The following is a 17,105-nucleotide window of genomic DNA, read 5'->3' on the forward strand; positions in this document are numbered from 1 at the left end:
GCTCCCGGACCTCCAGGGGTGGCAGCTAATCACACTAACCACTACACCACAGAGGCGAACATAAAAAAATAAAAAATAGCGGAAATACGCACAAAATGTCGTTCGAGACAGCTAACAGATTTTTTAGCGCCACAGCAAGTAGTGGAGACTCGCGCAGCAGCGTGCAGAAACGTGATTAGTATCTGATGGCATAAAACCTTAGTTGCGCTCGTGTTTATTTTTTTCTTTGGTGAACGTTTTATTGCATAATATTGAACCAAAATATCCAACAACGAAATACCTATCCGCAGTTAAGTTGGTCAACTGTCGCCCTTTACTCATTCATGAATCTTGTGAGGCGAGACAAGGAGAAAAAGAGGTACAAGAAGTTGACAGTTGGGAAGTATCACTAGACAAACACCTTCAGCTCAACAGTTAACTAGTTGACACATTACAAGACTGGAATCTCCTAAGCACATTTAAGAGCCTTTTAATACTGTATTGTTATTTGTATTAAGTCTCCGTATAACTTATATACCGTTTCAGAGAGAATTTAATTTTTTTTCCATCCTGCGGCAGTTCAACTAGCCCAAAACCAAAGACACAGTACTGTTGCATTTTAACACTAAGTACCATCGACCTCAACAGGGCAACAGATGAACGAAGACTAAACGGGCTGTCCTACTGCTGTTGATATTGCGAGCCTTGCCTCCTCGTTAAACATTTCTCCTATAATAATAATAATAATAATAATAATAATAATAATAATAATAATAATGTCCGGTACCATGGCTAAATGGTCAGCATGCTGTCGGAGGTCACAGGGGTCGATACCCGGCAGGGTCGGGAATTTTAACCCATGGTTGGTCAATTTCGCTGACACGAGGACTAGTATGTGTTTTCATCACTTCATCCTCACCACGACGCGTGAGTCGCCTACGGGTGTCAAATCAAAAGACCTGCATCTGGCGTGCCGAACCCTTCCTGGGATATCCCGGCACTAAAAGCCATACGACATTTCATTTTCATTTCAACGTAGAATGACTCACCCTCTTACAAATGAGCGCTCGCTAAGTAAGAGCAAAGAGAGATTCTTAAGATTATTGGCCCAAACTACAAAAACGATATGTACATAAGAAACGCCAGACAAGAAATCTTTATATATAGGTATATAAAATAAGAGTTATCTGTACATTGCTCAGAATTTGAAAAGAATGGTATTTCTGTATCGTTCGTGTCTACAGTAACAAGGAAATGCACTTTTTTACTTTTCCTAATTTCCGTCTGTATGTATGTACACGCATCACGAGAAATCGGCTGAAGATAATTTAATGAAAATCGGTATGTCAAAGTCGGGGGATGAGCCACTACAATCTAGGCTATAAATCACTTTATACACGCCGAGTGAAATGGTAGTTTAGGGGAATACCTAAAATTTAATTCTCAAATATATTAGTGGTCCTATCCATAAATACTGCATAACTTAAGTTATATAGAATTAAATTTCCGATCATTTATGACTTACATTTTTACCGTACCGGCTATGATAAGAGATATTCACGGATTTGCATTTTTGTTGCTAAGTCCATATCAACGTCGAGCCACGAGAAAATGGGTTAACAGAATTTAATGAAAATCGGTATATAGAGTGGAGGAATAAGAAACTAAAGTCTAAGCTATAAACAATTTTATTCACTCTGGATGAAATAGTAGTTTAGAGGAAGGCACATAAAATTTAATTTTTCAAATACCTATGGTATTGATCCTATCGAAAAGTACTATAGCCTATAACCAAATACAGTAGAGACAATACACAACACTTACGGATTTCGCCTTGCTAAAATGGGAGACAATTCGACGGTGGCGCTCCTAGTGACTTGACCTGAACAAATCGCGCTAAATTCAAATATCAATGGAAATGTATATACGGAAATGGATAAATAAATTACGTCTAGAAAGACAGTGGTATTGAGATATTAACTTCGAAGTTGCTAAAGCAATTCTGGATAAATGAATGAAGAATTATTTAAAAGGTTATTATTCAAGGACTGAAATTAGACATATAAACAAGGTGTGAAATGGACTGCTGTGAAATGGCTTGATCTTTCATTTATGCATTACTTTTTTAGCTTTAGCATACCTGCCTGAAATCTTACGGTTGGATTTGTCTTTTTTCCTCATTTAAAATCAATGTATCATCACATTAAGACATTTGTCAATAAAAATATCGGCACATTCCTTACACATATGATGCAATGAATTAACATTTAATAGCTGGACAATTTTCCTCTTAACATGAAGCCTACTAACAGAAAGAAAATCTATAAAATCCCGGCTTTAATCTGAGAAGAGGGATAAAAGAAAGAAAAGTTTGAAAATGTTGTCGATAGTGATGCTTTGAGGAATATTTACGTACAATTAGAGTAAAAATGTAACATACCCTTGGCTGTATAGTCGAGGATTTTTAAAGTCGCTGGCCTGGAAATGATCTGAACAGATCTTATAATTCTTATACAAGCGTAACGTCCCTTCTTTCTTGTACACTTTACCCAAATCGCTTCTGTGACATTTCAAAACCCACAGATCACACCTACAACAACACATCGGTATTGAAGGTTAACTGCTGCACTATACAATAAAATATGCGTATTATATTTTAAGCCCGTTAAAACATGGGTCGAGCAGGTCAGAAGATTATGAAGTACTATTAAAATCTCTGTCACTGGAAGAATATATATGCAAACACAATATTACTTACATGTTCTTGTCACGAGGGAACCTGAAGAACGAGCGCGCATTTACCCCTACTTCGTAATTACTGCAGCCAAACACAGCACATACCTTTCCCCTCATGTTGAGAGGAGATATCAAGGAATGACACACGCTACTATTTAATTATGTCAACTCACTGAAAACGCATAAATAACACCAAAAACTTCACACAAAAATACACGTGCTCTTATGATAGAATCAGTACCGTTCAGGTCTATCCGCTAGAGTGAGCTCCAATAGCTGTCCCTCGATATCTCGCTCAGTGTCGTGTATTGTCTCTACTGTATTTGCTATAACATAAGTTAGAGAATATAATTTCCGATCATTCACTTTTTATTCAGTTTCACTGTACCAACTGATAAGAGTGGTATTTCAGAGTCGGAAGTAAACTAGATGTGAAGGCCTACAATATCGATGTTCTTTGTCCCTTATGCTGCCACTCACCTCCGATAGATGGGATTACTGCTGCGTACCGAGTAGAACAGCCTGACTGAATACTGGCGGGAAATAGCTGGGGAGTTAGAAAACTTTCTGCTTTAGCATTCCATTCCTCTGGGTCATACATTTTCTGACACTGCTAGAACGTAACACTGGTACATCATAGTATTCCAGCTATTCGATCCCTACTATGACGCGCTGTTTTGAATGAGCAGTGTGCACACTTAAGACAAAGGCTCACTTAGTAACAGTAGTATGACCTGGTCTATATAATTCAGGCCTATTCCAAATTATAGCACCAGAATTCACTAAATAACTCCAAATTCTACCCTGAAAAGAGCCGTTTCTTAAGAAAAACTTCTTCCTCTCCATTTTTATTAAGTTCTACATTCATTTTATTACAAATTACAGTAGCAGTGAATAGAGTGTTTCTTCTCTGGCTTGGAGGCACATTTTTCCTCCATTCCGCCGTCAGTCTACTGAATTGAGATTTTACGACTCATCGGGCACTCCTAGGAAATATATTATTAAAAGGACATAGTTTTTGCACTATTCGACCCCCCTTCCATTACAATGAAAATTCCCTAACCCAGTCTTCATATGAGAAAAGACGTTTGGCGACTTCCCCGTAGTGTTTCTAGCGTAACGTTAATAGCTGTGCAATTTAATACAATCTTGCTCACAGCGTGTACAGTACCTAACCTAGAATTATGTACCATATACTATGTAGAATTCCGTAGAGAAGCACGGGTACATCAGTCAGTATACTCTAAGATGGAGAAGATCACGGACACACTGTGCAAACGCAGGGCTTGCTTCTACGGTCACAAGGATGGACGACTCGATGGAAAAAACAACTCATTTTTAACAATTTCGACTCAAAACCAAACAATTCCCTGGTACGATACTGTATAGGCTTTTGGGCTTATGCCGTGTCAAGAAAAGGTGAAATTCTTTACGTTTCGCAGAACGGTGCTCTGCGTCAGAAGAACATCTCTACTGTCCACGAGAAACAAAGAATTTCACCTTTTATGACACGGCATAAGGTGGTGGTGGTGGTGGTGATTGTTTTAAGAGGATGTACAACTAGGCAACCATCCTCTATAGACTATAACACTAATCAGAGAGAAAAATGGAAGGGGTCCGACACTTCGAAAAATAAAGTTATCGGCTAAAGAAGGTCAAGGGCCACGAAGGGCGTGAAAATGAAAGACTCCCTACCCCTCGCAAACCTAATAGCGTCGGGGTCGGAAAAGAACAAGAGTTGACCAAGGAAGGTCGGATAGGACAGATGAAAGTGAGAAGCCTGGCACAAGTGGAAGTAATGCCAGGACTCCGCTGAGGGCCCCGTGGTCGCCAACCCACGCTCGAAAGTTCAGAGCCCCCTTTTAGTCGCCTCTTACGACAGGCAGGGAATACCTTGGGTGTTCTACTACCGCCCCCACCCACAGGGGGAACACGGCATAAGCCCAAAAGCCTATACAGTATCATGTCTAAGTACGGGCCGTGAAAGCATCAATGGCAACAATTCCCTGGTACGTTAACGTCAAAAATTACCTCCAAGAAATGGGTCTACGACCAGATGACGCGCAAAAACGAGACCCTTTCAGAACAAGCAATGTGACTTTTGGGACTTTCCGGGATGTGAAGTGGCCAAATGGTGCAAAGTGGTCGACACAGCGAGCTAATGAAAACTTACTGGATGAACCGAAAACTGAGTAAACGCCAGAATGTATAATGAAACTTATCGTGGTCTCTAGCTGGCCAATTAGCGAGAAATACATAATGAGGACATCACTGATCTGTATTTTGATCGGTTAGAAATCAACAATTGTAAGGGCTTTCACGATGAGCAAAAGCAGAACAGTGGCTGGATAGGAGAGAAGACAGGCGGCCAGAGAAAGAATGCAACGCTTTTGGGCTACAAAAAAGGCTTCCAGAAAGGCCCTAAACGAGAGAACTTATTTTCAGATTCTCAAAGTGCTATTAGGAAATTGGAACATCCTCGAAGACACATACGAACACTCCTACATCGATGAAATATTAGATTTATCGCTTGTCATGAAATCGCGCGGAAATGTATTATTTTTATGGGTGAAAGGACACTCAGGACTTCCATACTATGATCTGGTCGACAGTCTGGCCAAACAAGGCGTACGCCCTGGCTAATTCCCTTCATTACGCCTCCCCTGTACTGATTTTTATGTAACTAGCAGAAGGAAAACTTATGCTGAATGGACAGCTCTGTGGAACAGGACTACTCGACACAAAGGAAGATACTATGCCTGCATTCAATCAGCTATCCCGCACAAACCATGGTATCAAGACGTCAGATGGGCCAGAGGCCAAGAACGACCATCATTCGGATGAGGTTTAACCATGCTTCATTTCCCGCACACCTCAACAGGATTGGAGTCCTCCAAACAGCACAAAGTCCGTGTAGCGCAAGAAACACAGGAGATGTAAACCAGATTATCTTCGAGTGCAATAGAACTGCATCCTTCGGGTTTCCTTACTCACACATTCCGCCATTACTGGCAACTGGATACTTACGTGTGTACAGTGCAATTATTGCAATATACTTGACGAAAACTGGTGTTAATATCTAAAGAACAAGTGTCTTTATTTCAAGGGTTTTTTTCTTCTCTCTGTTCTGTCATTTCTCTTATTTTGTAAGTGTCTTAACTTGCTGTACCTTTTTCTTTCTATTTTCTGTAACAGTTTTTATCATTGTACATTATTCATAGCCAAACGTCCTATGGACGAAGGTCATAAGGAAAAAATCTGACCATCACAATTCCAGTTGAAGTTAGCCTTTTACAAGAACAGGGTGCTGCTTGCAACAGGGAATCTAAATGTAGAGACGGAATCGAGATACCTCAGAACATAATGAAAGTGCTTTTGCGTGCTTTATGCATGCATGTGTGTCGTCATGAAGACATCAATACAAGAGAAGCTTATATCCATGTAACGTACAAATTGCAGTACACTTACACAATTTTACATTCAAATACGGAGCAAGAACAACATATCAATATCAAGATGAATCATAATACCGATTTTCCATACTGAAACAGTTTGTGACTTCGGCACGATTGCTAATGTAAAAAAAAAGTTTATTGACCTTGTTTTATCAGTTTTTCTTTGTGTAAAAATGCTAGACTGGGTTTTAACCCCCAATAACACCTTTCTCCTCCACCCTCTTGGCTACACCGGTGGTGGGTCAAACTAGCACTATTGGGACATGCGATAGAATACGTCTGGAGGAGAATGGAGAACATTTCGTGATGAGCAAGGCTGACAAATAAGATTCTTATAATAATAGATGTAAGAAAGTCTCTACAACCAACAAAAGGGAAAATTAGACTAAATTGGCCATCTCTACTGCCACAATAGTGTTATAAATAATAGTGGAAGAATGATACAAGGCAGGAAGAAGACATGACAGATAAGAGGAGGCTCACAAGAATAATTCTATCAAGACACAGGAATGGAGAAGAACTGCTGCCAACCAATCTTTGGATTGAAAAAGAAGAATGATACTGCACACAAACTACTATAATAATTTTCCGGCACAGATGTCTGAAAACATGACCTGCAGGACCTTTTACAAACGTGCCAGTAAATCTATCGACACTAGGCTACCGCATTAAAGCACTTCAAATAACAGGACTACGCCGGGACTGAACCCCACATACTGACCTCTTCCACAGCAGCTCAAGTGTGGAGAGTAAGTTGGCAACCATGCGGCCACTAGCTGAGAAAGACGGCCTACACTGGCAAAGTTTTTCACATCCATCCATAATATCAGACTGTAGGTTTTCAAGCACAGGGAGCCATTTTCACAGCTTCCAAAACCCAGCCGGGCTGACTGGCTCGGAGGGTTAGTGTGTTGGCTTTCCGAGTCCAAGTTAGTGGGTTCGATGCCGGCTCAGTCCGGAGGTTTTTGAAGATTCAAATAATATGGCAGCCCCGTGCCAGTACGGCATGCAAAGAACTCCTGCGGCACTTCGGAGTCCCCGAAAACCGCAGCGGTGGTAGTAGTAGGACGTAAAACCAATGAATTAGTTCATATCCCATTCTTCAGCAGATACATTCATTTTTCGGTCGCACCCCTTATGATCACCACGGTCTCCTTAAAACACTGGATTTCTCCTTTCAGATAAAAACATCGCTGCAATATGTAATAAAATACAACAGAACTGCGTGCGTACACACAGAACTTCAGCATCGAAATGAGAAAATCTGTAGATAGAGACTACTAGAGTTGAGTGTACTCTACAAGAAGAATTCTAAAAGTAGTAACTGTCAATATGATCATTTGGGAGCATAAGATTAATGACCCATCTCAAACGAAATTAGGCAGCTCCTTTGTTAGAGAAACTTATCGAATTTATTTCTTAAAACAACCACACGCTAGTGGCTGTCGCTCCATTACCCGTCATAACGACACGGTCGTCAAATCTTTCCATGCGTGGATCAACTAGGCATTGCACATCTGACAGTAATTAGCGCTGACCCCCGTCCACCCTTTCGTAATCCTCATCAGGATGAGGTACATACTGCCACAAAACAAACTGCGCGAGGACAAAGCAAGGCAAGAAACTAACTGGTCCAAAGCTTTAAGTGGGGAAACTTGTGAAACAAATTAAGGGAATATAATCTAGAAATCAGTTTCCAAGCCTAAAGAGATTTCAGCTGGGATGAAAGTGGATATGAAACCGGAGGTTCTTAGGATGAGATTTATTCGAAATATGATTAGAAAAGAACACAATGAAAATCCACAGCCCGCTTCCAGTCATTCGACCCGGTCAGGGATTTAAGGAATTAAGCCCCCATCTAGTGGGGAGGATAGGCTGCCGAAGCCTGTCGCATTCCTCTGGGGCAATGATTAATGACCGACAGATGAAATCAAATTAGAGTGTTGCTGGAATAAAAGATGACAGGGAAAACCGGAGTACTCTGAGAAAAACCTGTCCCGCCTCCGCTTCGTCTAGCACAAATCTCACATTGAGTGATCGAGATTTGAACCACGTAACGAAGCTGCCGCCTTAGCCACGGAGGCTCATAAAAAAACCACAAAGGAAAAAAGTACATGACCCTACAAGGCACCACAGAATCTTTTTTTTTGCTATTGGCTTTACGTCGCACCGACACAGATAGGCCATATGGCGACGAAATCAGATGGTAGGGACTGTGGACACATACATGGGGCGTAGACAAATCGAAAAACGTAGGCATACTTTTAGTTTTACGTGAACAGTGACATTGTGGTCATAGCAAGAGTACACTTGGAATCCAGACCACTAGATGCGACTTTCGATCTCAAAAGCTCACATGCAATGAACGCAAGGGCGCCCATGCCCTGGGGGGAGGAGGCAAGGGGGGCCGCACCCGCTAGCTCTCAGGGAAAGGCAAACATCTAATGTAGTCAGGTGTTTTTCTTTCAAGAAAATGATTTAAAAGTCTGTATTACGTAGTAGTGGTAGTACCACCCCCCACCAACAGGCAGGGGATACCGTGTGTGTTACTCTACTGCGGAATACAAGTCGCCATTCATCTTCCAAATTATTAAAAATACTCCATACCCCCAGGTCTAGCCCCCCCCCCCGCTACAAACAGTCACATGAGTGCCCATGAATGAACGGGTTACGACAAGTGACCCACTTGGCCATCACGCCTCTATCAGCAATACCAAAAACATTCAAACAGATCGTGGGGCAGCTCATGTTATATACCCTAAGTCTGATATTGTACGGAAACTCGTGTTCTAATACGCCGACCAATTCAGCACAGTAGATGGACCTATGCCATGCATATGAAAAACGTGCTTATTCCCATTAAGTTATATTGGAATGTAGCGAGAAATCCAATCACACTGTAGCAAAACTAACGTAGAAATGTGCACTTTTAATCAACGGTATTTTGTACGAAGGAGAAGAGTTCGCAGACGTAACTATCCTTATATCGTTCGTTCAGCTAATCCTCGCCCGTAAGCTGGAGATACCAGGACCAGATAGTATGACTGCTGGTAGGAACAGGCGGGAGATATCGTAGTATATTTTAGTGGGGAGTCTTCAGCAGTGGTATGATGAGAGGCAAATGGACAGATTACCTGCGAGAATAATGGACTCGGCCGTGAAGGGTAGGTAAGAAGCCAGGGCGGGGACGATGCTGACCACTCGAATTTGAAAGCTGCAGAATAAACTACGCTAGTTAAACAGAGCATTATGGAAATATCCAATGTATTCAGAGACTTGCCGACTGGTGAACGCTGAAAAACCTCTAATGAAAATGTAGTCATGTATGCATTTCAGTATTCTCACACGCAACACGTTCATATTCACTTTGAAACTTACCTTCTTTTCTCTCTCTTTCTTTCTAAACGCCGGCAGAATAGCTTAGACGGTAGTACGCTGGCCTTCTGACCCAAGTTGGCAGGTTCGATCCCGGCACAGTCCGGTAGTATTTCAAAGTGCTCAAATACGTGAGGCTCGTGTCGGTAGATATATTGGCTCGTAAAACATCTGCGGGGCAAAATTCCGGCACCACGGAGTCCCAGAAAACTAAAATTACAGTCGTGGGTCATAAAACCAAAAACGTTATTTCCACCGATTTCTAACACATGGTATGGTCTTACTGTACACCAGTACATTTTCCATTCTATTAAACTCCATTTGAGCTTCACAATGATGAAATACCATCCGGGCTTTTATTTTCGAGTTGACAAAGTATGGAGTTTATAAAGTATAAGTTTAAAGGCAAATATAGCATTTTCTTTGTACCAATTTATCATTTCAACTAGGAAAAAGCAGTACTGATATACTAGAGGCAAAGCCCTAGACTAGCAATGCCATGTTAAAAGCAGATTCCACGGATACACGACAAACGTTGCAAGACTACAATCTCATAAATGGAACTTCGTTATGGGACCATCGTGTATTAATAGGCCCCAGCGATCACTAAATCACGGTTTTATAATTTGAATTCAGCACTTGCGGCCCTCGGAATAAATTACATACAGTTTTAAAGAATTACAGTACACAACATTTGAAAAGAAACTGATCGTCCAACTTCAGCAAGTGGAAGAAATCTCTCGCTATATCTAATCAGACATCTTATCGCAATCCACTAGACAGTGAATTTGACCTTGAAATGCTATACGAGTATTTAAGACCAATAGAGATTGTTGCACTATTAGATTCGGGTATGTTTTTCAATACTTCACCGCTGTTAAAATGTTACCACTTCTGATATTCACAGGTGGGCGTGATTAGTTCAGCTGCTTAGCTACTGCAGGGAGAGTAAGTTACTGGCTTCCCACCCGGAAGGCTGAAGTTGGAATCCCAGTCGATCCTGGCTGGCCCCAGAAAGAAAATTGGATAAGCTGAAGGAAGTAAATATAGTCATACTTCATAGCTCCGAATGTCCTTATAGAAGGACTATCGATCGACACGAAGAAATAAAGTAAATTGAAATTCCTTCATTTTTTGGATAAGTACACGCCAAAAATTAACCAAACTAGCCTATATGCAAACTACTGTAGTAAGCTTTTTTAATACACAGAATCCAAACCAAACGGGACCGTAAGGCTTAATATTTCCACTGACGGCATCCAAGTCGTGCAGATTTGCATTGGTTCCTTCCGGGGGAAACAGAACCAAAGAAAGCCAAAATTGACGTAAAGAAATATCAAAGCATATTCATCCTATAGCTAATCATCATCTCCCGTGTACAAAAATTACGTCTGCCTATTAAAAAAAGCTAAAACCACAAATATTTCAAGATCTGGAAATAAGCGTCCAAATAGCCAACGATGTGAAGGCCATAGACCTACTCTTTACAAATGTTGGAATAGGATTTTCCGAATTCATTAAGTGCCTGTAAAAGGTTATCCATTCCATCTCATGTACAAAATTACACTAGAAATCGCAAATGAAAATGAAATGGCGTATGGCTTTTAGTGCCGGGAGTGTCCGAGGACATGTTCGGCTCGCCATGTGCAGGTCTTTTGAATCGACACCCGTATAATACACGACCTGCGCGTCGTGATGAAATGAAGAGACACTCAGCCCCGTGCCAGCAAAATTAACCATTGATGATTAAAATTTCCACCGCTGCCGGGAATCGAACCCGAGACCCCTGTAAGCAAAGGCCAGCACGCTAAACATTTAGCCATGGAGCCGGACAGAAATCATATATACATACATACATGAACAACGAAAGAGGAAGAGAGGCCCAAGATAAGGACTATATTTCAACTTCTAAGAATCATTTCTACGCATCCAAATAACCATCGAAACTAAAGGCATACGTTTCTTTCATGCTTTCAGTTGGACACTCCAATTTCATTACGTGCCTCTGAGCACCACACACTATTCTACTACGGCGGCCAGAGAGGCAGTCCTGAGAAGGGATGTTCACTTCTTTTGGTGCTAAGCCGCGCTAACAGCAAATGCATACGACTGAACACACGACCGACCCGTCTTGCCTCGGGGCATCGATCCAAGCGCAAAATCATTCCCTACTGGTTTACCCATTGTGTACAGACGTTAACAAGGCCACAACCGTAAAGTCCAATTATTGTAGAGCAACTTACAACATGATCATGTACTTGGCGAGGACGTGACCTAAATATATTTTCAATTCCTTACAAACTTTAATCCGATATATTTTTAAGGTGACGTTCCCACCCGCTACTGACAAAAGCCATGTCCTGAGGACACCTGTTCAATAGTAAAATGCGGGCTTCAAAAGCAATTCCTAAAGAAAAACTCTCTGTACATCGTCTTAAGCTGGTGAAATACCTTTGTAATTTATTTTATTGTCGATTTCTTCCTTCAACATCCTGACTGGTTACGGCACCACAAAATAAAGCCCATATTCCATAATCAATTCAAGAGATCCTGTCGAGTAGTGCAAATCAACTGCTTTCCAGAACACGAAAGTCTGTACAGAGAATGTATAAACAGAAACATATATAGAAGATGATTTCTTATAGTTTTCATTTAACATTCTACTCATGATATCGATTGAATTACTGGAGAACAGACGTACTATGAACAGCATGGCAGACTCAGATAGGGGTATAATTGCAATTATTAAGAATATTAACAGGTGGATATATACATTAATAAGAGGGGCGTATTCTTAAAGTAAATTATGATACTCACAATCTAAATGTTTCTTTTTGGGGCCTATCATTTCTTCCGTCGTTGCCTTGCATACCGATTTAGCCAATCCTTGGCCGGCTATACTATGCCTTGCGGCAAGTAACCGATCATTTATTGTCTGTCCTGCCATTTTGACACTCATGATTAAATAAATACAATTATATACACTACGGGGTTACGACACCCCCAATTCCCGCACTGTTCACCACTGAAATTCCACTTCACAATGACAGGTCAGCTGTACCACCGACACTACAACATGATAAAATGGCGACTGCAAGATAGATAGTGACGTCAGTAGCGAATTTTACTCAAAATAAAATTTATGAATCAAAAATATATTAAAATAGAATGCTATTTATACATATATAGTATTTTAAAATCTTAAATTTGTTTCAAAAAGTAATATTTCCCTTCAAAGTCCTATGATATCGTTGTACATTTGACTTCTGTCTAGTGTCATTTCACATTTTATCGATTGTCATCCATATCGATTGTTACTGAAATAGTTACGATTACGAAACTTCCTATACACATTCTGTGAAAACAAGTGAATACTGAATACCTTATTTACATTCACAAATGGAATTTTAATCTTAGATGGCCATGGCAGTGGTCAGTGGTATTTGTTCCTATATGATTAACCTCTAAAGAACAGTGTGTGACAGTATGATATTTTAATTACACTTTCCTTAATGGGTTGTAATATTGTGTTTACATATAATGGCATCGAAATTCAAACATCATGTTAGCTTACGGGTAAGTTGCATAAAATGCCAAATCTACTTCGATAACCATTCACCTAACCTGTATCAACCTCAATGAATGATCTACCCTTATTTTGATAAACGTATAAATTACTGTTAGTATATTATTTGACGGATTTTTTCTGTTCACAGATACTAGATAGCTTGAAGAAAGTTGGACAAGTCAGTGAACGGGCTCACATCAGTTTACCGAAGGAAATAGTGATAGGGAATAGTAAAGAGGGTAGGAATATCGAACTGCTTATACCGGTGAAAAATATCCAAAGAAATGAAACTGTTTTATGTAATAATGCCAACGACATCACTTTGGCTACCTTCGAGAATATACCCACTGATGAAACCATTTCGAGCATCCAACAACATGTTGATAAACACAAAGAGAATGTAATATTTACCATTAACAGGGATATTTTCGTAAAAGAGGTGCTGAATGATATGATACACAAACCCAATGCATATGGAAAATTGTTTGATGTTGTTTCACATCCACTGGGGAAAAAAGTAGTGGTTGAATATAGGTAAAGTTTTCCTTCAGCATCTAATATTTCTTAGTATGTTGCAGTTTTTCAATTTATTAATCGGAAAACTCTAGAGTGTTCATTTCTTGTTCTCTTTAAGACTCTGTGATGTTGAGGTATCAAGATCTGGTGTGCTTTTCATTTTCTTGCTTTTTGAGTTTTCCATTTGTATACCTGGTATTATCACTTATTTTTTCAAGGAATATGGACTAATCTTCCATAACTTAGCTGAAAATGTTGTTCTTTTGCCCCATAAATCGACAGTTGTCACTACACCTGAAATAATGTGTTCCAGTTTTGTTTTGTTTCAAGGAACTCTAGAAATATTGAACTAAATCTTGAGGATCACTGGGCTACCCAGTATTGGACAAAATATAAAATAGTGTTGCAGAGTTCTTCTTTTGATGCTGTCTCCCTCTGTTGTTAGTGGCTGTGTCACTTGCTTGGACACTGTTATTACATATTTTGAGAAGTCTTCTTCATGAACAGTTGAGTTTCTTCTAAAGACGCAGAGCAAAGTTCTCTGCAAAACGTAAAGAATTTCACCTTGTTTTCTTGAGACAACAAAAGCCCAAAACCTTGATATCATGTCAACATTGCTACTACATGTTCAGGTAAATCTCAGGAGATAGATGATTGTGATTGGTCTGCACATGTCGGGGGTGCTTATTAAAGAACTTTAAAGTGCATGGCCACTATTTCATAACAGACCATTCATCTAATTATTAATAATAGTATAGCAGTAAATTGTGTGAAGCAGGATGTTACCCTACTTACACTTAGTCCCAGTTGTGAATCTTTCCTCTAATGGTTTTTGGGACTACGGTGGATTGTGTAGTCCCAGCTACCTGAGCCCAAGGAGGGTCACGACTTGGGATTGTATCTGAGGTGCCCACTCCTCTTCTATAGTAACTGGTATCCCAACTCCCAGGAGTACTTGTTTGGCCACTGAGCCGTTGCGCATGGTTTCTGAACTAGGACATTACTATCCACCAAGCCCAGAATATTTTAAGCAAGCCTTAGACCTATAGGAGCAACAGAGTCCCACTTCCATTTGACAGGTAAGGAACTCCCTAGAAACAACTTTGAGAACAAAATGGAATTCGACAGCGAGCTATCAATATTAATGGGGCTTGTGGAAGAAAGAATCAGCAAAGAGAATGTGTTTGGACATGTTAGGAGTGGATGATATTTGGTTACTGAAAGGGGAGATAGGAGCTTATAAAGTGAACAGGTGTTAAAAAGGGAAAGTTAGAGTGTGGGATAGGATTCTTATTACTATTATTTACTAATTTATTTAATAGCAACGACAAGTGACAAGTTTGTAGATGCTATTAAACATACCATGTACCTTACCATTATTTACTCCCGAGCCCCTCAATTGTTGTTCTACCTGATACACAGTTGTTTCCAAGGGGTGGTGAGCTATTTCATTTACGGTGGGACCAACACCTTTGACCGAGCAAATAATGCAATTTTTCCATTTAATTTAAAATTGAACTTATCTCCTTATGAAAATGAAAATCCACAGCCTATTTCCAGTCATTCGAAGGGTCAGGAATGGAATGACTGAAGCCCACACTGACAGATGAAATGAAATGATATGATATTGGAGTGTATTGTTCGAATGATATATATGACAGGGAAAATCGGAGTACCCGGAGAAAAACCTGTCCCGCCTCTGCTTTGTCCAGCACAAATCTCACATGGAGTGACCAGGATTTGAACCACGGAATCCAGCAGTGAGAGGCCGGCGCGCTGCCACCTGAGCCTTGGAGGCTTATATAACTTATCTCTTTATAACAGTGAAATTTTTTTGTTAATATCCCCACTACTTTCGGAGTTATGACCAAAAACATGAAGCTCTTTCACCTAAGCAAGCCCTTTATCGGTAAGTTTGTTGCTCGTTTCCCGTAACTTTTATTTTTCAGACCTGTTTCCCTGATAACTCTGAAAGATTTTAAGATATTAAGATGAAATTTCGCTTGCATGTATTATTCATAGAGAAGAAGATATACTAGAATTATTGAACGAGCTTCTTACATACATACATACATACATACATTATCATTATAGACCATTATGCCTTTCAGCGTTCAGTCTGCAAGCCTGTGAATTTACTAAATGTTGCCACAATCCTCTATTTGCAACTAGTGCTGTGACCTCATTTGGTTTTATACCTCTTATCTTTAAATAGTTAGAAACTGAGTCTAACCATCATCGTCTCAGTCTCCCTCTACTCCTCTTACCCTCCATGACAGAGTCCATTATTCTCCTAGGTAACCTATCCCCCTCCATTCGTCTCGCATGACCCCACCACCGAAGCCGGTTTATGCGTACAGCTTCATCCATAGAGTTCATTCCTAGCAGCCTTTATCTCCTTGTTCCGAGCACCCTTCAGCCATTGTCCCAACCTGTTTGTACCAGCAATTATTCTCGTCACATTCATGTCTGTTACTTCTAACTTATGAATAAGATATCCTGAGTTAACCCAGCTTTCGCTCTAATAAAGCAAAGTTGGTCTGAAAACAGACCGATGTAAAGATAGTTTCATGCGGGAGCTGACTTCCTTCTTACAGAACACTGTTGTTCACAACTGCAAGCTCACTGCATTAGCTTTACTACACCTTGATTCAATCTCACTATATTACCATCCTGGGAGAACACACAACCTAAATACTTAAAATTTTCTACCTTTTCCAGCTTTGTATCACCAATCTGCCATTCAATTCTGTTGAATTTCTTACCTACTGACATCAATTTAGTCTTCGAGAGGCTAATTTTCATACCATACTCATTGCACCTATTTTCAAGTTCCAAGATATTAGACTGCAGGCTTTCGGCACAATCTGCCATTAAAACCAAGTCAGCATAGGCCAGACTGCTTACTACATTTCCATCTAACTGAATTCCTCCCTGCCACTTTATACCTTTCAGCAGATGATCCATGTAAACTATGAACAGCAAAGGTGAAAGATTACAAGCTTGTCTAAGCCCTTTAAGTACCCTGAACTTAGAACTCATTCTACCATCAATTCTCACCAAAGCCCAATTATCAACATAAATGCCTTCGATTTTTTCAGTAATCTACCCTTAATTCCATAGTCCCCCAGTATGGCGAACATCTTTTCACTAGGTACCCTGTCATATGCTTTCACAACTGTCTATTCCTCTCGTAACATTTTTCAATTATCTGGCGCATACTGAAAATCTGATCCTGACAGCCCCTCTGTGGTCTGAAATCACACTGGTTTTCATCCAGCTTCCTCTCAATCACTGATCGCACCCTCCCTTCCAAGATGCCAGTGAATACTTTGCCTGGTATACCAATCAATGAGATACCTCGATAATTGTTGCAATCCTTCCTGTTCCCTTGCTTGTAGATAGGTGCAATTACTGCTTTTGTCCAATCAGAAGGAACCTTACCAACACTCCATGCTAATCTTAATACTCAATGA

General features: G+C 40.2%; 2 protein-coding genes across 6 annotated transcripts in view; one reads left to right on the forward strand and one right to left on the reverse strand.

Moving 5' to 3' along the window:
* Positions 1-12,610, reverse strand: part of lap (like-AP180) — a 408,339-nt gene extending 395,729 nt beyond the window's left edge. For all 5 annotated transcript variants that reach the window (XM_067157205.2, XM_067157204.2, XM_067157203.2 and 2 more), the window contains exon 1: positions 12,363-12,610. In XM_067157205.2, coding sequence (XP_067013306.2) covers positions 12,363-12,504 — 142 coding nt within the window. In that variant the 5' untranslated portion in view covers positions 12,505-12,610. The remainder of the gene's footprint in view (positions 1-12,362) is intronic.
* A 362-nt stretch (positions 12,611-12,972) lies between these two features.
* The window catches only part of ArgRS-m (arginyl-tRNA synthetase, mitochondrial), a 41,093-nt gene continuing 36,960 nt past the window's right edge, over positions 12,973-17,105 (forward strand). The window contains exons 1-2 of the mRNA XM_068229973.1: positions 12,973-13,121; positions 13,262-13,647. Of these exons, the coding sequence (XP_068086074.1) occupies positions 13,086-13,121; positions 13,262-13,647 (422 nt within the window). The 5' untranslated portion in view covers positions 12,973-13,085. The remainder of the gene's footprint in view (positions 13,122-13,261; positions 13,648-17,105) is intronic.

This window comes from Anabrus simplex, chromosome 13 (assembly GCF_040414725.1).
Source record: "Anabrus simplex isolate iqAnaSimp1 chromosome 13, ASM4041472v1, whole genome shotgun sequence".
Classification (NCBI taxonomy): domain Eukaryota; kingdom Metazoa; phylum Arthropoda; class Insecta; order Orthoptera; family Tettigoniidae; genus Anabrus; species Anabrus simplex.